The 21,246-nt window shown below is 45.9% G+C and overlaps 1 protein-coding gene across 1 annotated transcript in view; it reads left to right on the plus strand.

Annotated features, from left to right (window-relative positions):
* The first annotated feature begins 1,806 nt into the window (after positions 1-1,806).
* atrn (attractin) overlaps positions 1,807-21,246 on the plus strand; it is a 224,784-nt gene continuing 205,344 nt past the window's right edge. Inside the window, 1 exon segment of the mRNA XM_042325050.1 lies at positions 1,807-2,319. Coding sequence (XP_042180984.1) covers positions 2,045-2,319 — 275 coding nt within the window. The 5' untranslated portion in view covers positions 1,807-2,044.

The raw sequence follows: 21,246 nt of genomic DNA on the forward strand, positions 1-21,246 counted from the left end.
GGTTATCGTCCCCCTTCCTTGGGCAACCCTGTGGATACTCATCACCCCTGTCAGCAGGACCAATATGCAGCGTGCATAGCGCCATAATGGTCTTCACCACCACATCTACTCTGGTGTTTTGGAGGTCCCTCCACTTGCATGTCATCCGGCCAAAGGTCTGATCAATGACCACCCTCCCATGACTCACACAGGCATTCTTGTTCTAGGATTGCAGGGCACCATTATCTCGTTTGGGCGTGACAGTGAAAAGGAAGGGTTGGCTGATGTACGTGCTGTCCCCCAACATCTTGTAGTCTCTCACCTTCTCCTGTCCGTAGGTGCAGAAGGTGGAGGACCTCAGCATTCACACATCGTGAACACTTTGTCCAGTCGATGGATCTGCCCATTTCATCCACGATGCCCTGGAGGACAACTGAATAGAATTACTTCCGATTAATGTATACCTAACGAGAATATAAACGCAACATGCAACAATTTCAAACATTTTACTGAGTTACAGTTCATATAAGGAAATCTGTCAATAGAAATAAATTCATTAGGCCCTAATCCATGGATTTCACATGACAGGGAATAGATATTTTTTTATTTATCTTTATTTCACCTTTATTTAACCAGGTAGGCAAGTTGAGAACAAGTTCTCATTTACAATTGCGACCTGGCCAAGATAAAGCAAAGCAGTTCGACACATACAACAACACAGAGTTACACATGGAGTAAGACAAACATACAGTCAATAATACAGTAGAAAAATAAGTCTATATACGATGTGAGCAAATGAGGTGAGATAAGGGAGGTAAAGGCAAAAAAAGGCCACGGTGGCGAAGTAAATACATTATAGCAAGTAAAACACTGGAATGGTAGATTTGCAGTGGAAGAATGTGCAAAGTAGAAATAAAAATAATGGGGTGCAAAGGAGCAAAATAAATAAATACAGTAGGGGAAGAGGTAGTTGTTTGGGCTAAATTATAGATGGGCTATGTACAGGTGCAGGTATGCATCTGTTGGTCACATATACACTAGATAACCAAAAGTATGTGGACACCTGCTCGTCGAACATCTCATTCCAAAATCATGGGCATTAATATGGAGTTGGTCCCCCCCCGTTTGCTGCTATAACAGCCTCCACTCTTCTGGGAAGGCTTTCCACTAGATGTTAGAACATTGCTGCAGGGACTTGCTTCCATTCAGCCACAAGAGCATTAGTGAGGTCGGAGACTGATGTTGGGTGATTAGGTTTGGCTCGCAGTCTGCGTTCCAATTCATCCCAAAGGTGTTCGATGGGGTGGAGGGCAGGGCTCTGTGCAGGTCAGTCAAGTTCTTCCACACCGATCTCGACAAACCATTTCTGTATGGACCTTGCTTTGCACAGGGGCATTGTCATGCTGGCATCTGCCAAAACCAGATTAGCCAGATGGTGAAGGGTGATTCATCACTCCAGAGAATGCGTATGTTGATCTTAGGGTGGTGTAAAGTTGCTCGCCACGGAAACCAATTTAATTAAGCTCCCGATGATCAGTTGTTGTGCTGCCGTTGCTTCCAGAGGCAGTTTGGAAATCGGTAGTGAGTGTTACAACCGAGGACAGACGATGTTTATGCCCTGTGCGCTTCAGCACTCAACACTTTAAATGCGGTCACCCTAAATAAACCTGAATGCAATTCTATTAAAAACATATTTATAAAGTGTAAGAAGGCATTAAATAATGTGTTCGATAAAACTGACCATAAACTTACTGGAACAAATTAAATTGGAATTCCCATAATAACATTCAAGTCCCCGCGCCATCTGTTAGTCATTACGCATTTCCGTGTGTTCTAAACCCCATTTCCTGATGTCAATATGCGGTGGTGGTATCGTAGCCACCGGAAAGATGTAAACGGAGAACGAGATTAGAATCATTCACAACAAGGAGATAGAAATCATTCTATCAACAACGGTGTCCCTCTCGAATTACCACAGAGCTTGAAAACCAAGCCGGTCGCATCCAGATACGACCAGGAGTGGGCTGGTGGCGCGGACTTGTTTCAGGCAGTAGACGTTAGGAGAATGGACGGGGCGATATGGCGGAGGGCCTGCTGTGATGCTGGCCGCAGCCGGAGCCTGACCAGCGGGCTGGTGGAGGTTAGTGGCCGGGGCTCGATGCTCCAAACACTGCTCCTTTTCTCCGTGTTCGGGCTGCTCTTTGGACTTCCCGCTGTCACCGAGGCGAAAGAATGCGACAAACCGTGCATGAATGGGCAATGCAACACGGTAACGGGCAACTGTGTGTGCAGCCCCGGCTGGATCGGGGACCAATGCCAACACTGCGGAGGAAGGTTCAGGTGAGAATCGCTGCCTACGACTGTGCTTATATTGACTACCTATCCTTATTGTTTGAATAATCTAGTTACATCGGTCCCACTTCTCTATTCATTCACAACCTAATCCAAATCATCTATAAGTAACATTATTGAATCCATTTGTTGATACTTTAGAATGAGTTAGACTTGAAGCGTGGAAATGCTAATATAGGTACCATTGACTTGCATTGGATTGGAGACACAAAATATAAAAAGCTAACATTTGAAACAGTTGCCAATTAAACCCTTAGTGTCAAATACAATCACCTAATAGCACGAACAGCACCATCTAGTGGTCATAGTAATGTAATGAAACAGGCAGGGAACAGGTCTGGAACCCTCGACCTTCTAGCCCGAAGTCCGGCTTGCTATCGAGTCAATTTCCGAGCTGATAAATCCAGGGGCGTTACAGTAATATCAGGATGTAGAATGGGACATGATTTTATTTAACTAGGCAGTTCAGAACAAATTCTTATCTTCAATGACGGCCTAGGAACAGTGGGTTAACTGCCTTGTTCAGGGGCAGAAGGACAGATTTTTTACCTTGACAGCTCAGGGATTCAATCTAGCAACCTTTTGGTTACTAGTCCAACGCTCTAACCACTAGGCTACCCGCTGGTTACTAGCCCAACGCTATAACCACTCGGCTACCTGCTGGTTACTAGTCCAACACTAACCACTAGGCTACCTGCTGGTTACTAGTCCAACACTCTAACCACTAGACTACCTGCTGGTTACTGGCCAACACTCTAACCACCAGGCTACCTGCTCGTTACTAGCCCAACGCCTCTAACCACTAGGCTACCTGCTGGTTACTGGCCCAACGCCTCTAACCACCAGGCTACCTGCTTACTGTTACCACTAGGCTACCTGCTGGTTACTGGTCCAACGCCTCTAACCACTAGGCTACCTGCTGGTTACTGGCCCAACGCCTCTAACCACTAGGCTACCTGCTGGTTACTGGCCCAACGCCTCTAACCACTAGGCTACCTGCTGGTTACTGGCCCAACGCTCTAACCACTAGTCTACCTGCTGGTTACTGGTCCAACACTCTAACCACTAGACTACCTGCTGGTTACTGGCTCAACACGCTAACCACTAGGCTACCTGCTGGTTACTAGCGCAACACTCTAACCACTAGACTACCTGCTGGTTACTAGCCCAACACTCTAACCACTAGACTACCTGCTGGTTACTGGCCCAACACGCTAACCACTAGGCTACCTGCTGGTTACTGGCTACCTGCTGGTTACTGGCTGAACACGCTAACCACTAGGCTACCTGCTGGTTACTGGTCCAACGCTCTAACCACCACTAGGCTACCTGCTGGTTACTGGCCCAACATTCTAACCACTAGGCTACCTGCTGGTTACTGTCCAACACTCTAACCACTAGGCTACCTGCCTCTAACCACTAGGCTACCTGCTGGTTACTGGTCCAACACTCTAACCACTAGGCTACCTGCTGGTTACTGGCCCAACGCTCTAACCACTAGGCTACCTGCTGGTTCTGGCCCAACGCCTAACCACTAGGCTACCTGCTGGTTACTGGTCCAACACCACTAGGCTAACCACTAGGCTACCTGCTGGTTACTGGCTGAACGCTCTAACCACTAGGCTGCCTGCTGGTTACTGGTCCAACGCCTCTAACCACTAGGCTACCTGCTGGTTACTGGTCCAACACTCTAACCACTAGGCTACCTGCTGGTTACTGGTCCAACACGCTAACCACTAGGCTACCTGCTGGTTACTGGCTGAACGCTCTAACCACTAGGCTGCCTGCTGGTTACTGGCTGAATGCTCTAACCACTAGGCTACCTGCTGGTTACTAGTCCAACACTCTAACCACTAGGCTACCTGCTGGTTACTAGTCCAACACTCTAACCACTAGGCTACCTGCTGGTTACTGGTCCAACACTCTAACCACTAGGCTACCTGCTGGTTACTGGCTGAACACTCTAACCACTAGGCTACCTGCTGGTTACTAGTCCAACACTCTAACCACTAGGCTACCTGCTGGTTACTAGTCCAACACTCTAACCACTAGGCTACCTGCTGCCCCAACAACTTAAATGACTGATTTCTCTGGACATGGAGGAGGGGGGAGGCATCACTGAGAATACATTACATAGGATGCAGAAACAATACTGTGAGCAGCAGCTCCATAGTACCAGTCAGACATAGTACCTGTTCTCTATCTCCTTGTTGTCGGGGTGGTGTGGGGAGTCCTTGGATGGCTTTTGACAACTTCTTTGGGTTTCTTACTCATTAGCGAGGTTTCCATGGTGACATATTTTCATGCATGTATTCTAAAATCTGAGTAAAGAAAATAATATGCAAATTTCCCCACCAGAGATGTTTCCACCAAATTGACTTGTTGCAGATCAAAAATCAGTGCGTGAAATGTACTCTTTTGCTGAAGTTTTCATGTATTAAATTTAAAAAACCTAATGTTTAATGTGCATTTTCAACTGTACCGAAAAGTTTTGTCACAAACTGTTACGTTAAATAGAAGACGTGACCCTGATCTTGCCACGAGCTCTCCTGCGAGCAGAGCTCCCAGATACAGCTCTGTGTGCAGGCTACATGATGAGGATGATGATGATGATGGATGAGCTCCAGAATGCTTTCATATGTCAACGAAAGTCGAGCATCAGTCATCAATCGCGTCACCAGGATAATACCGTCGACATCTATTGGAAAGGAGCATCAAGCTCAGGCCGTGCACTTTCACTACCCTGTGACGTTCATCATAACTTATTTCATCTGTAGCCTCATAAACTGCATGGCTTCCTGAGTCGTAGTGGGAGGACCACACACACCGTGTCATCGCGCGATTCCTAGTTTACTTAGATATGATGGGTATTGTATCGATATTTGCGCATCAAGGTGTTTCCATCGGCATTTCACAAAAAGATCCCACCATGTCGAGCGAACAAATGATCTGTTGGTTTTTAAAAATTGAAAAAAATAATAATAATCAATAATACGGTACGACTTTACTCACATGGAAATGAGGTCATTGTTAAAATAGAGTCTAAATCAGATATTTATTGAATATTATATGAATTGGTATGTCTATGGTAACGGAGGCCAGCTGACTGTCTATGGTAACGGAGGCCAGCTGACTGTCTATGGTAACGGAGGCCAGCTGACTGTCTATGGTAACGGAGGCCAGCTGACTGTCTATGGTAACGGAGGCCAGCTGACTGGCTATGGTAACGGAGGCCAGCTGACTGTCTATGGCAACGGAGGCCAGCTGACTGTCTATGGCAACGGAGGCCAGCTGACTGTCTATGGCAACGGAGGCCAGCTGACTGTCTATGGCAACGGAGGCCAGCTGACTGTCTATGGCAACGGAGGCCAGCTGACTGTCTATGGCAACGGAGGCCAGCTGACTGTCTATGGCAACGGAGGCCAGCTGACTGTCTATGGCAACGGAGGCCAGCTGACTGTCTATGGCAACGGAGGCCAGCTGACTGTCTATGGCAACGGAGGCCAGCTGACTGTCTGGCACGGAGGCCAGCTGACTGTCTATGGCAACGGAGGCAGCCCCTATGGCAACGGAGGCCAGCTGACTGTCTATGGCAACGGAGGCCCCTGACTGTCTATGGCAACCCAGCTGACTGTCTACCACATCCCCCTGTCTATGGCAACGGACCAGCTGAGTTACCACATCTCCCCCCAGCTAGTTACCACCAGCTAGTTACCACATCCCCCTGCACCAACTAGTTACCACATCCCCCCCGCACCAGCTAGTTACCACGCCCCCCCCTGCACCAGCTAGTTACCACATCCCCCGCACCAGCTAGTTACCACATCTCCCCCGCACTAGCCCCACGCCCCCTGCTCCAGCTAGTTACCACGCCCCCCAGCTAGTTACCACGCACCCCCCACACTTCACCAGCTAGTTACCACGTCCCCCTGCTCCAGCTAGTTACCACGACCCCCCACCCTTCACCAGCTAGTTACCACGTCCCCCCCTTCACCAGCTAGTTACCACGTCCCCCCTTCACCAGCTAGTTACCACGTCCCCACCTTCACCAGCTAGTTACCACGTCCCCACCTTCACCAGCTAGTTACCACGTCCCCACCTTCACCAGCCTAGTTACCACGTCCCCCCTTCACCAGCTAGTTACAACGTCTCCCCCTGCTCCAGCTAGTTACCACGTCCCCCTTCACCAGCTAGTTACCACGTCCCCCTTCACCAGCTAGTTACCACGTCCGTACAGATGTTTGATATGACGGGACCTGTAGAAGCCGCCCTAGTAACAGTAGCCAGACAGTGTTCTATGTGATCAATGTATTATGATGGGTCTTCCAGCAGGGTTATTGAGCAACAATGTTGTGCTGATGTTATGAATACAGGCCTTGTGTTCATCTCTCTCTAATGGTACAGCCCAATGTGTCTGTACTGCCCAGTTGTTTTGACTCTGCCTTGGTCTCCCCCTTGGTCTAATGGTACAGCCCAATGTGTTACACTATATCGGTGCTCAGCCTTGGTCCCCCTCCCTGTTCAGAATGGCCAAATGAAACCTTCCATACATGTTTGTAGAAGTGCTCAGAAACATACTTTTTAGACCTGAATGCCAAAACATTCAAGAAATAAAGGTGCTGAAGTTGACCAATCCTGCATACCCCCCGATACCATTAAACCAGGGTTCCACTCTGCGTACCCCCCGATACCATTAAACCAGGGTTCCACTCTGCGTACCCCGATACCATTAAACCAGGGTTCCAAATCAAATCAAATCAAATTTATTTATATAGCCCTTCGTACCCCTGATATCTCATACCATTAAACCAGGGTTCCACTGGCTGGAAAAACTCCCCCAAAACCTAGATACCATTAAACCAGGGTTCCACTCCTCTTCTACCCCGGGTGGATACCATTAAACCAGGGTTCCACTCTGACCAGTATGGTTGAATAATAATAAGGCAGAACAGTTGAAACTGGAGCAGCAGCACGATGGGGACCATTAAACCAGGGTTCCAGTCCTCTTCTGGCTGTGCCGGGTGGACCCCATGGCCAAGATGTTCAAATGTTCCATGGTCCAATAAACCAGGGTTCCACAGTCAGGTGGAAGTTGAAACTGGAGCAGCAGCATGGCCAGGTGGACTGGGGACAGCACATCATGTAAACCAGGGTTCTGGAACACAGTTCCACTCTGCGTAACCCCGATACCATTAAACCAGGGTTCCACTCTGCGTGTCCCCAGGGTTCCACTCTGATACCATTAAACCAGGGTTCCACTCTGCGTGTCCCCTCTGCGATACCGTAAGACCAGGGTTCCATTCTGCGTGTCCCCCAGAAACCGTAAGACCAGGGTTCCATTCTGCCCCCATACCGTAAGACCAGGGGTTCCATTCTGCATACCCCCAGATACCGTAAGACCAGGGTTCCATTCTGCATACCCCCAGATACCGTAAGACCAGGGGTTCCATTCTGCATACCGTAAGACCAGGGGTTCCATTCTGCATACCCCCAGATACCGTAAGACCAGGGGTTCCATTCTGCATACCCCCAGATACCGTAAGACCAGGGTTCCATTCTGCATACCCCCAGATACCGTAAGACCAGGGTTCCATTCTGCATACCCCCAGATACCGTAAGACCAGGGTTCCATTCTGCATACCCCCAGATACCGTAAGACCAGGGTTCCATTCTGCATACCCCCAGATACCATAAAACCAGGGTTCCATTCTGCGTACCCCCAGATACCGTAAGACCAGGGGTTCCATTCTGCATACCGTAAGACCAGGGTTTCATTCTGTGTACCCCCAGATACCGTAAGACCAGGGGTTCCATTCTGCGTACCCCCAGTACCAGGGGTTCCAGACCAGGGGTTCCATTCTGATACGTAAGACCAGGGTTCCATTCTGCATACCCCCAGATAAAACCAGGGATTCTATTCTGCGTACCCCCAGATACCATAAGACCAGGGTTCCATTCTGCGTACCCCCAGATACCATAAAACCAGGGATTCCATTCTGCGTACCCCCAGATACCGTAAGACCAGGGTTCCATTCTGCATACCATAAGCCCAGGGGTTCTATTCTGCATACCATAAGACCAGGGGTTCCATTCTGCGTACCAGGGTTCCCCAATACCATAAGCCAGGGGTTCCATTCTGCATACCCCCCAGATACCATAAGACCAGGGGTTCCATTCTGCATACCATTCCGATACCAGAAGCCCAGGGGTTCCATTCTGCATACCCCCAGATACCATAAGACCAGGGGTTCCATTCTGCATACCCCCCCAGGGGTTCTACCATAAGACCAGGGGTTCCATTCTGCATACCCCCCATTCTGATACCATAAAACCAGGGATTCCATTCTGCGATACCATAAGCCCAGGGGTTCCATTCTGCGTACCGTAAGCCCAGGGGTTCCACTCTGCGTGTCCCCCGATACCATAAAACCAGGGTTCCATCTGCGTGTCCCCCCCAGATACCGTAAGACCAGGGTTCCATTCTGCGTGTCCCCCAGAAACCATAAGACCAGGGTTCCATTCTGCATACCGTAAGACCAGGGGTTCCATTCTGCATACCCCAGGGTTCTATTCTGCGTAGATACCATAAGACCAGGGGTTCCATTCTGCATACCCCCAGATACCGTAAGACCAGGGGTTCCATTCTGCATACCGTAAGACCAGGGGTTCCATTCTGCATACCCCAGGGGTTCAGATACCATAAGACCAGGGGTTCCATTCTGCATACCCCCAGATACCGTAAGACCAGGGTTCCATTCTGCATACCCCAGGGATTCTATTCTGCGTAGATACCATAAGACCAGGGTTCCATTCTGCATACCCCCAGGGGTTCCAGATACCGTAAGACCAGGGTTCCATTCTGCATACCCCCAGATACCATAAGACCAGGGTTCCATTCTGCGTACCCCCAGATACCATAAAACCAGGGGTTCCATTCTGCGTACCCCAGGGGGGTTCCATTCTGCATACCATAAGGGGTTCCATTCTACCATAAGACCAGGGGTTCCATTCTGCGTACCCCCGTAAGACCAGGGGTTTCATTCTGTGTACCCCCAGATACCGTAAGACCAGGGGTTCCATTCTGCGTACCGTAAGACCAGGGGTTCCATTCTGCGTACCCCAGGGGTTCTATTCTGATACCATAAAACCAGGGGTTCCATTCTGCATACCCCCCAGATACCATAAGACCAGGGGTTCCATTCTGCGTACCCCCCAGATACCATAAAACCAGGGATTCTATTCTGCGTACCCCCCAGATACCGTAAGACCAGGGGTTCCATTCTGCATACCATAAGCCCAGGGGTTCTATTCTGCGTACCGTAAGACCAGGGATTCTATTCTGCGTACCATAAGACCAGGGGTTCCATTCTGCATACCCCCGATACCATAAGCCCAGGGGTTCCATTCTGCATACCCCCCGATACCATAAGCCCAGGGGTTCCATTCTGGGTACCCCCGATACCATAAGACCAGGGGTTCCATTCTGCGTAAGACCAGGGGTTCCATTCTGCGTACCCCCAATACCATAAGACCAGGGGTTCCATTCTGCATACCCCCCAGGGTTCTATTCCATAAGCCCAGGGGTTCCATTCTGCGTACCGTAAGCCCAGGGGTTCCATTCTGCGTACCGTAAGCCCAGGGGTTCCATTCTGCGTACCGGGCCCAGGGGTTCCATTCTGCGTACCGTAAGCCCAGGGGTTCCATTCTGCGTACCGTAAGCCCAGGGGTTCCATTCTGCGTACCGTAAGCCCAGGGGTTCATCAGTGGCTTTTGGCTGAATTTTTTGTTGTTGAAAATCTGCTGATAAATTGGCACCATTTGAGACCAAAAAAAATCCATTATGAATTAAATAATTTTAGCCTATTAATTAATAACATACCAGTTGATGGAAGCACATTTGGCTGGTCATGCTTATTGGTCATTTGCATAATTTAGTGGAATTAAATTGGCGCGTGTGTATATTTATCTATTTTACCACACGTGTACGGCATAGAGATATAGTGCCTCGGAGTGGAACATCTGTCAGACAGAAGACCAATCATTTCTCAATTCTAAATGCTATCTCGTGTTAATTGTTTTATGGCCACGATTTAAAAAATAATTGCTTATTTTATTTCTCAACGGGTAATTGAAGCACGCTTCCCATTCACCATTCAAATGCATAGGCAACAGAAGGCAGGTTTCACCAGCTGGAGGCAGTGTGCATTTTGTAAACTTATAGGTACTTTAATGGTTTGAAACCTGAATGTTTTACTGCATATTATGTGGCATGTTTTACCTTGCTTCAAAGTAGCCAGAATCTGACCCTATCCATTTAAACCAGTAGCCAGAATCTGACCCTATCCATTTAAACTAGTAGCCAGAATCTGACCCTATCCATTTAAACCAGTAGCCAGAATCTGACCCTATCCATTTAAACTAGTAGCCAGAATCTGACCCTATCCATTTAAACTAGAAGCCAGAATCTGACCCTATCCATTTAAATCTGACCCTATCCATTTAAACCAGTAGCCAGAATCTGACCCTATCCATTTAAACTAGTAGCCAGAATCTGACCCTATCCATTTAAACTAGTAGCCAGAATCTGACCATATCCATTTAAACTAGTAGCCAGAATCTGACCCTATCCATTTAAACTAGTAGCCAGAATCTGACCCTATCCATTTAAAAACCAGTAGCCAGAATCTGACCCTATCCATTTAAACCAGTAGCCAGAATCTGACCCTATCCATTTAAACCAGTAGCCAGAATCTGACCCTATCCATTTAAACCAGTAGCCAGAATCTGACCCTATCCATTTAAATTTAAACCAGTAGCCAGAATCTGACCCTATCCATTTAAACCCAGAATCTGACCATATCCATTTAAACCAGTAGCCAGAATCTGACCCTATCCATTTAAACCAGTAGCCAGAATCTGACCCTATCCATTTAAACCAGTAGCCAGAATCTGACCATATCCATTTAAACCAGTAGCCAGAATCTGACCCTATCCATTTAAACCAGTAGCCAGAATCTGACCCTATCCATTTAAACCAGTAGCCAGAATCTGACCCTATCCATTTAAACCAGTAGCCAGAATCTGACCCTATCCATTTAAACCAGTAGCCAGAATCTGACCCTATCCATTTAAACCAGTAGCCAGAATCTGACCCTATCCATTTAAACTAGTAGCCAGAATCTGACCCTATCCATTTAAACTAGTAGCCTATTGTTTTATACAGACTTCTGTATCCATTTAAACTAGTAGCCTATTTCTTTCTAGTGGTTTTCAACTTCCTTTCATTGTCCGGAAGACAAATGCACATTCGCGTGTATCCTAGTGCTTTGTGCACATGGGTGCCCTAATAATGTTATGAAATAAGTTGATCAACATTTTAATGTTCTGATCTGTTGCATCAGACTCATTGCTTTACACATGTTTTTATGTAGCCTAGGCCTACTGGTTGTATACATGTGGGATTTGCATACTCTTGGCATTCTCTCAACCAGCTTCACCTGGAATGCTTTCTTGAAGGAGTTCCCACATATGCTGAGCACTTGTTTGCAGCTTTTCCTTCACTCTGCGGTCCAGTATGAAGCATGATACTCACTCATACGGCATCAGAGTGGAACGTATGTTTGTTGTTGAACGCTGTCGAACGCTGAAACTGAAACCGGTCGAACGCTGAAACTGAAACCGGTCGAACGCTGAAACTGAAACCGGTCGAACGCTGAAACTGAAACCGGTCGAACGCTGAAACTGAAACCGGTCGAACGCTGAAACTCCTGAACTAAAGACCGGTCGGCTGAAACTAAAAGCTGAAACAAACCGTGTTTTTGATAAACCGGTACTTTTATTTTATTTTGAAACCTGCGCTGAAACTCAGCTGAAACTGAAACTGGCTCTGTTGAAACCGGTTAAACTAAACTGTGAAACTGAAACCGCTGAAACTGTCTGTCCTGGGAAACTCCTAACTGGCTCTGTTGGGTTAAATTACTGTGAAACAGGTCGAGCTGCTGTCTGTCCTGGGATCCCTAGCTTACTGGCTCTGTTGGGTTAAACTACTGTGAGAGCTGCTGTCTGTCCTGGGATCCTAACTGGCTCTGTTGGGTTAAATTACTGTGAGAGCTGCTGTCTGTCCTGGGATCCTAACTGGCTCTGTTGGGTTAAATTACTGTGAGAGCTGCTGTCTGTCCTGGGATCCTAACTGGCTCTGTTGGGTTAAATTACTGTGAGAGCTGCTGTCTGTCCTGGGATCCTAACGGGCTCTGTTGGGTTAAATTACTGTGAGAGCTGCTGTCTGTCCTGGGATCCTAACTGGCTCTGTTTATTAAATTACTGTGAGAGCTGCTGTCTGTCCTGGGATCCTAACTGGCTCTGTTTATTAAATTACTGTGAGAGCTGCTACCTTTCAAAGTTCTTGACATTTTCCGTATTGACTGACCTTCGTGTCTTAAAGTAATGATGGACTGTCGTTTCTCTTTGCTTATTTGAGCTGTTCTTGCCCTAATATGGACTTGGTCTTTTACCCAATAGGGCTTCTTCTGTATACCTCCCCTACCTTGTCACAACACAACTGATTGGCTCAATCAAATTAAGAAGGAAAGAAATTCCACAAATTAACTATTAACAAGGCACACTTGTTAATTAATTTACATCGTTTCAGGTGACTACCTCATGACGCTGGTTGAGAGAATACCAAGAGTGTGCAAAGATGTCCTCAAGGCAAAGCATGGCTACTTTGAAGAATCTCAAATATAAAATATATTTTTTGTTTAACACTTCTTTTAGTTATGACATTATTCAATATATGTGTTATTTCCTAGTTTTGATGTCTTCACTATTAAAACCATGGAATTCAACTTTTGACTATCACTGTCTGTCTAGATGGACATGGAACCCAACGCTTAGTTTGTTCTGTTGTTTGTCTAGAGGGTTGGTCCTTTACCTTAGTAGGACACACCTGGCCGTGCAGCGCACGTACACACACCTGGCCTGTGTTGTCAACAGCAGTAATTGCATCAGAAAGCATTCCCAGTAGTGGTATGTGCTCTGTGTTGGTCACACTGGACCTTGGACACCCAGGAGGATTGAATCATGCAGATGATGTGGTGAGCACAGAACTTCCTTTATCATGTTCTGTCCTCAGATGGCCTCGTGTGGAATCCTCCCAAATAGAACACTGTTCCCTACATAGTGCACTACTTGTAACCAGGGCCACTGTTCCCTACATAGTGCACTACTTGTAACCAGGGCCACTGTTCCCTACATAGTGCACTACTTGTAACCAGGGCCACTGTTCCCTACATAGTGCACTACTTGTAACCAGGGCCACTATTCCCTACATAGTGCACTACTTGTAACCAGGGCCACTATTCCCTACATAGTGCACTACTTGTAACCGGGGCCACTATTTCCTACATAGTGCACTACTTATAACCGGGGCCCCTGCATTATATTAGAGAATAGGGTGCTGTTTGGGATGCGGCCTGTTTGTGTCCCCCCTAGCAGCAAGGCTACCAGCAGGGCTACCATTCGGGCAATAAGTCTTACTGCTAGGGGACACACAGACAGGCTGCATCCTAAACAGAAACCTATTCCTTAATATAGTTTACTACTTTTGACCAGAGCCCATAGGGCTTCAATAGGGTTCTGGTCAAAGCAGTGTGCTATGTAAGGAATAGGGACGTATCCTCAGAACAGTGAAAGTGATATAGCCCTGCTCTCTCCTATCTGTATTCTGTACTCATTTACACTGTTCTGAGGATATATCCCGTAGTGCCCTATATATAGAGGACCAGAGTCCCGTAGTGCCCTATATATAGAGGACCAGAGTCCTGTAGTGCCCTATATATAGAGGACCAGAGTCCTGTAGTGCCCTATATATAGAGGACCAGAGTCCCGTAGTGCCCTATATATAGAGGACCAGAGTCCCGTAGTGCCCTATATATAGAGGACCAGAATCCCGTAGTGCCCTACATATAGAGGACCAGAATCCCGTAGTGCCCTATATATAGAGGACCAGAGTCCCGTAGTGCCCTATACATAGAGGACCAGAGTCCCGTAGTGCCCTATATAGGTCCAGAGTCCCGTAGTGTCCTATATATAGAGGACCAGAATCCCGTAGTTCCTATATATAGAGGACCAGAATCCCGTAGTGCCCTATATATAGAGGACCAGATTCCCGTAGTGCCCAATATATAGATAGAGGACCAGAGTCCCGTAGTGCCCTATATATAGAGGTCCAGAGTCCCGTAGTGTCCTATATATAGAGTCCCGTAGTGTCCTATATATAAAGTCCCGTAGTGTCCTACATATAGAGTCCCGTAGTGCCCTATATATATAGTGCCCTATATAGAGTCCCGTAGTGTCATATATAGAGGACCAGAGTCCCGTAGTGTCCTATATATATATACCATATATATATAGAGAGTCCCGTAGTGTCCTATATATAGAGTCCCGTAGTGTCCTATATATATATAGTCCCGTAGTGTCCTATATATATATATATATATATATATAGAGTCCCGTAGTGTCCTATATATATAGAGTCCCGTAGTGTCCTATATATATAGTCCAGTAGTGTCCTATATATAGAGTCCATAGTGTATATATATATATATATAGTCCCGTAGTGCCCTATATATAGAGGACCAGTTCCCGTCCGTAGTGCCCTATATATAGAGGACCAGAGTCCCGTAGTGCCCTATATATAGAGGACCAGAGTCCCGTAGTGTCCTATATATAGAGTCCCGTAGTGTCCTATATATATATATATAGAGTCCCGTAGTGTCCTATGTCCTACATATAGAGTCCCGTAGTGTCCTATATATATAGATCCCGTATATATAGAGAGTCCCGTAGTGTCCTATATATATATATAGAGTCCCGTAGTGTCCTATATATATAGAGTCCCGTAGTGTCCTATATATAGAGTCCCGTAGTGTCCTATATATATATATATATATATAGAGTCCCGTAGTGTCCTATATATAGAGTCCCGTAGTGTCCTATATATATAGAGTCCCGTAGTGTCCTATATATAGAGTCCCGTAGTGTCCTATATATATAGAGTCCCGTAGTGTCCTATATATATAGAGTCCCGTAGTGTCCTATATATATAGAGTCCCGTAGTGTCCTATATATAGAGTCCCGTAGTGTCCTATATATATAGAGTCCCGTAGTGTCCTATATATATATAGAGTCCCGTAGTGTCCTATATATATATATAGAGTCCCGTAGTGTCCTATATATATATAGAGTCCCGTAGTGTCCTATATATGTAGTGTCCTATATATATAGAGTCCCGTAGTGTCCTATATATAGAGTCCCGTAGTGTCCTATATATAGATTCCCGTAGTGCCCTATATATAGAGGACCAGATTCCCGTAGTGTCCTATATATAGAGTCCCGTAGTGCCCTATATATAGAGCACCAGATTCCCGTAGTGCCCTATATATAGAGTCCCGTAGTGCCCTATATATAGAGGACCAGAGTCCCGTAGTGCCCTATATATAGAGGACCAGAGTCCCGTAGTGCCCTATATAATGGTAATTAAGTTTGGATCAGTCACAGTGGTCAGGTATTCTGCCACTGTGTACTTTCTGTTTAGGGCCAAATAGCATTCTAGTTTGCTCGTTTTTTTGGTAATTCTTTCCAATGTGTCAAGTAATTATCTTTTTGTTTTCTCATGATTTGATTGGGTCTAATTGTGCTGCTGTCTTGGGGCTCTGTGGGGTGCGTTTGTGAACAGAGCCCCAGGACCAGCTTGCTTAGGGGACTCTTCTCCAGGTTAATCTCTCTGTAGGTGATGGCTTTGTTATGGAAGGTTTGGGAATCGCTTCCTTTTAGGTGGTTGTAGAATTTAACGGCTCTTTTCTGGATTTTGATAATTAGTGGGTATCGGCCTAATTCTGCTCTGCATGCATTATTTGGTGTTTTACGTTGTACACAGAGGATATTTTTGAAGAATTCTGCATGCAGATCTCAATTTGGTGTTTGTCCCATTTTGTGAAGTCTTGGTTGGTGAGCGGACCCCCAGACCTCACAACCATAAAGGGCAATGGGTTCTATAACTGATTCAAGTATTTTTAGCCAGATCCTAATTGGTATGTTGAATTTTATTTTCCTTTTGATGGCATAGATGGCATCTTGCCTTGTCTCTCAGATCGTTCACAGCTTTGTGGAAGTTACCTGTGGCGCTGATGTTTAGGCCAAGGTATGTATAGTTTTTTGTGTGCTCTAGGGCAACGGTGTCTAGGAGGAATTTGTATTTGTGGTCCTGGCGATTGGACCTTTTTTGGAACACCATTATTTTGGTCTTACTGAGATTTACTGTCAGGGCCCAGGTCTGGCAGAATCTGTGCAGAATATCTAGGTGCTGCTGTAGGCCTTCCTTTGTTGGTGACAGAAGCACCAGATCATCAGCAAACAGTAGACATTTGACTTCAGATTCTAGTAGGGTGAGGCCGGGTACTGCAGACTTTCTAGTGCTTTCGCCAATTTGTTGATATATTTGTTGAAGAGGGTGGGGCTTAAGCTGCATCCCTGTCTCACCCCACGGCCCTGTGGGAAGAATTATTATTATTTTTTTGCCAATTTTAACCACACACTTGTTGTTTGTGTACATGGATTTTACAATGTTGTATGTTTTACCCCCAACACCACTATCCATCAATTTGTATTGCAGACTTTAATGCCAAATTGAGTCAAAGGTGTTTTTGAAATCAACAAAGCATGAGAAGACTTTCCCTTTTGTTTTGGTTTGTTTGGTTGTCAATTAGGGTGTGCAGGGTGAATACATGGTCTGTTGTACGGTAATTTGGTAAAAAGCCAATTTGACATTTGCTCTGTACATTGTTTTCATTGAGGAAATGTACGAGTCTGCTGTTAATGATAATGTAGATGATTTTCCCAATGTTACTGTTGACGCATATCCCACGGTAGTTATTTGTCTCCACTTTTGTGGATTGGGGTGATCAGTCCTTGGTTCCAAATATTGGGGAAGATGCCGGAGCTAAGGATGATGTTAAAGAGTTTTAGTATAGCCAATTGGAATTTGTTGTCTGTATATTTGATCATTTCATTAAGGATACCATCAACACCACAGGCCTTTTTGGGTTGGAGGGTTTTTTATTTTGTCCTGTAGCTCATTCAAGGTAATTGGAGAATCCAGTGGGTTCTAGTAGTCTTTAATAGTTGATTCTAAGATTTGTCTTTGATCCTGTATATGTTTTTGCTCATTATTCTTTGTTATAGAGCCAAAAAGATTGGAGAAATGGTTTACCCATACATCTCCATTTTGAATAGATAATTATTCGTGTTGTTTGTTTAGTGTTTTCCAATTTTCCCAGAAGTGGTTAGTCTATGGATTCTTCAATTACATTGAGCTGATTTCTGACGTGCTGTTCCTTCTTTTTCCGTAGTGTATTTCTGTATTGTTTTAGTGATTCACCATAGTGAAGGCGTAGACTCAGGTTTTCTGGGTCTCTATATTTTTGGTTGGACACGTTTCTCAATTTCTTTCTTAGATTTTTGCATTCTTCATCAAACCATTTGTCTTTGTTGTCAATTCTCTTCTGGTTTTCTATTTGAGATTTTTTAGATTTGATAGGGAAGCTGAGAGGTCAATATATTGTTAATATGTTCTACTGCCAAGTTTACACCTTCACTACTACAGTGGAACGTTTTACCCAGGAAATTGTCTAAAAGGGATTGAATTTGTTGTTGCCTAATTGTTTTTTGGTAGGTTTCCAAACTGCATTCCTTCCATCTATAGCATTTCTTAATGTTACTCAGTTCCTTTGGCTTTGATGCCTCATGATTGAGTATTGCTCTGTTTAAGTAGACTGTGATTTTGCTGTGTTCTGATAGGGGTGTCAGTGGGCTGACTGTGAATGCTCTGAGAGACTCTGGGTTGAGGTCAGTGATAAAGTAGTCTACAGTGCTACTGCCAAGAGATGAGCTATAGGTGTACCTACCATAGGTGTCCCCTCGAAGCCAACCATTGACTATGTACATACCCAGCGTGCGACAGAGCTGCAGGAGTTGTGACCCGTTTTTGTTGGTTATGTTGTCATAGTTGTGCCTAGGGGAGGCATATGTGGGAGGGAATGCTGTCACCTGCAGGCAGGTGTTTGTCCCCCTGTGTGCTGAGGGTGTCAGGTTCTTGTCCGGTTCTGGCATTTATGTCGCCACAGACTAGTACATGTCCCTGGGATTGCCCCCTCCAGGATGGAGAAGCTGTCTTCATTAAAGTATGGGGATTCTAGTGGGGGGGATATAGGTAGCACACAGGAGGACATGTTTCTCTCTTAAGATAATTTCCTTTTGAATTTCTAGCCAAATGTAAAATGTTCCTGTTTTGATTAATTTAATGGAGTGAGTTAGGTCTGCTCTATAACAAATTAGCATGCCCCCTGAGTCCCTTCCCTGTTTCAAACCTGGTAGTTTGGTGGATGGGACTACCAGCTCTCTGTAACCTGGAGGGCAACCAGTGGGTCCATCTCCTCTATACCACCCACCTGGTAGTTTGGTGGATGGGACTACCAGCTCTCTGTAACCTGGAGGGCAACCAGTGGGTCCATCTCCTCTATACCAGGTTTCTTGCAGGATGACAATGTCTGTATTACCGATTTCTTTGGTGAAGTCCGGGTTCCTGCTCTTTAGGCCAAAGGCAGATGACTTCAGGCCTTGGATATTCCAGGATGAGATCGTGAAGGCTTTTGGTTCCATAAAGTGTCCAATGATGTTGGTCGTGTGGTTTGGCCTCAGGCCAGTAAGTGTGAGCAGAGCCTGCTGAGCATCTGGTACCAGCATGTTAAATGTGCAACCAGAGGTGAAAACTCTAGACCACCTTTACTCCACACAGAGAGACACATACAAAGCTCTCCCTCTCACTTCGCTTGGCAAATCTCACCATAACTGTATCCTCCTGATTCCTGATTACAAGCAAAAACTAAAGCAGGAAGTACCAGTGACTCAGTCCAGTGACTCAGTCCAGTGACGATAATCTACAGTGCTGTTTCGCACAGACTGGAATATGTTCCGGGCCTCATCCGCATTGAGGAGTTTACCCCATCAGTCACCGGCTTCATTAATAAGTGCATCGACGGCGAACCGTACATACAAATCCCAACCAGAAGCCATGGATTACAGGCAACATCCGCACTGAGTTCATAGCTGCCGCTTTCAAGGAGCGGGACACTAACATGGAAGCTTATTAGAAATCCCGCTACGACCTCCGACGAACCATCGAAAAGGCAACGCGTCAATACAAGACTAAATTCTACTCCTGCTACACCGACTCTGGCGCTCAACGAATGTTTTTTAAAAACTTTTATTTAACTAGGCAAGTCAGTTTAGAACACATTCTTATTTACAATGCCTAGGAACAGACCACAGCCTCCTGCGGGGACGGGGGATTAAAAATAAATAGGACAAAACACACATCACGACAAGAGAACCCCACATATAGACCTAAGACAACACAGCATGGTACCAACACAACATCACAACAATATGGTACCAACACAACATCACAACAATATGGTACCAACACAACATCACAACAATATGGTACCAACACAACATCACAACAATATGGTACCAACACAACATCACAACAATATGGTACCAACACAACATCACAACAATATGGTACCAACACAACATCACAACAATATGGTAGCAACACAACATCACAACAATATGGTAGCAACACAACATCACAACAATATGGTACCAACACAACATCACAACAATATGGTAGCAACACAACATCACAACAATATGGTAGCAACACAACATCACAACAATATGGTAGCAACACAACATCACAACAATATGGTAGCAACACAACATCACAACAATATGGTAGCAACACAACATCACAACAATATGGTAGCAACACAACATCACAACAATATGGTACCAACACAACATCACAACAATATGGTAGCAACACAACATCACAACAATATGGTAGCAACACAACATCACAACAATATGGTACCAACACAACATCACAACAATATGGTAGCAGAACAAAACGTGGTACAAGCATTACTGGGCCCAGACAACAGCACTAAGGGCAAGAAGGTAGAGACAACAGCACTAAGGGCAAGAAGGTAGAGACAACAGCACTAAGGGCAAGAAGGTAGAGACAACAATACATCACACAATGCAGCCACAACGTTTTCAACTTCTCCCTGACTGAGTCTGTAATACCAACATGTTTCAAGTAGACCACCATAGTCCCTGTGTCCAAGAAGGTAACCTGTCTAAATGACTACTGACCCGTAGCACTCACGTCTGTAGCCATGAAATGCTTTGAAAGGCTGTTCATGGCTCACATCAACACCATCATCCCAGAAACCCTAGATCCACTCCAATTTGCATACCGCCCCAACAGATCCACAGATGATGCAATCTCTTTTGTGCTCCTCGCTGCCCTTTCCCACCCGGACAAAAGGAAAACCTATGTGAGAATGCTATTCATTAACTACAGTGCAGCATTCAACACCATAGTGCCCTCAAAGCTCATCACTAAGCTAAGGACCCTGGGACTGAACACCTCCCTCTTCAAAATGATCCTGAACTTTCTGACGGGCCGCCCCCAGGTGGTGAGGGTAGGCAACATCACCTCCGTCACTCTGACTCTCAACACTGAGGCCTGACAGGGGGCTGAGGATCAGCAATAGAAGGAACCCTGTTTACCCCTGACTGCATGACCGCGCACGACTCCAACACCATCATTAAGTTTGCCGAAGGTTTTAGGCAGGTCAGCGACCTGGCAGAGTGGTGCCATGACAACCTCTTGTTTTCAACGTCAGCAAGACAAATGAGCTGATCCTGGACTACAGGAAACGGAGGCTCTCGCACGAGCCCATTCACATCCACAGGGCTGTGGTGGAGCAGGTCGATGGCTTCATG

Source organism: Oncorhynchus tshawytscha, linkage group LG08, assembly GCF_018296145.1.
Source record: "Oncorhynchus tshawytscha isolate Ot180627B linkage group LG08, Otsh_v2.0, whole genome shotgun sequence".
Classification (NCBI taxonomy): domain Eukaryota; kingdom Metazoa; phylum Chordata; class Actinopteri; order Salmoniformes; family Salmonidae; genus Oncorhynchus; species Oncorhynchus tshawytscha.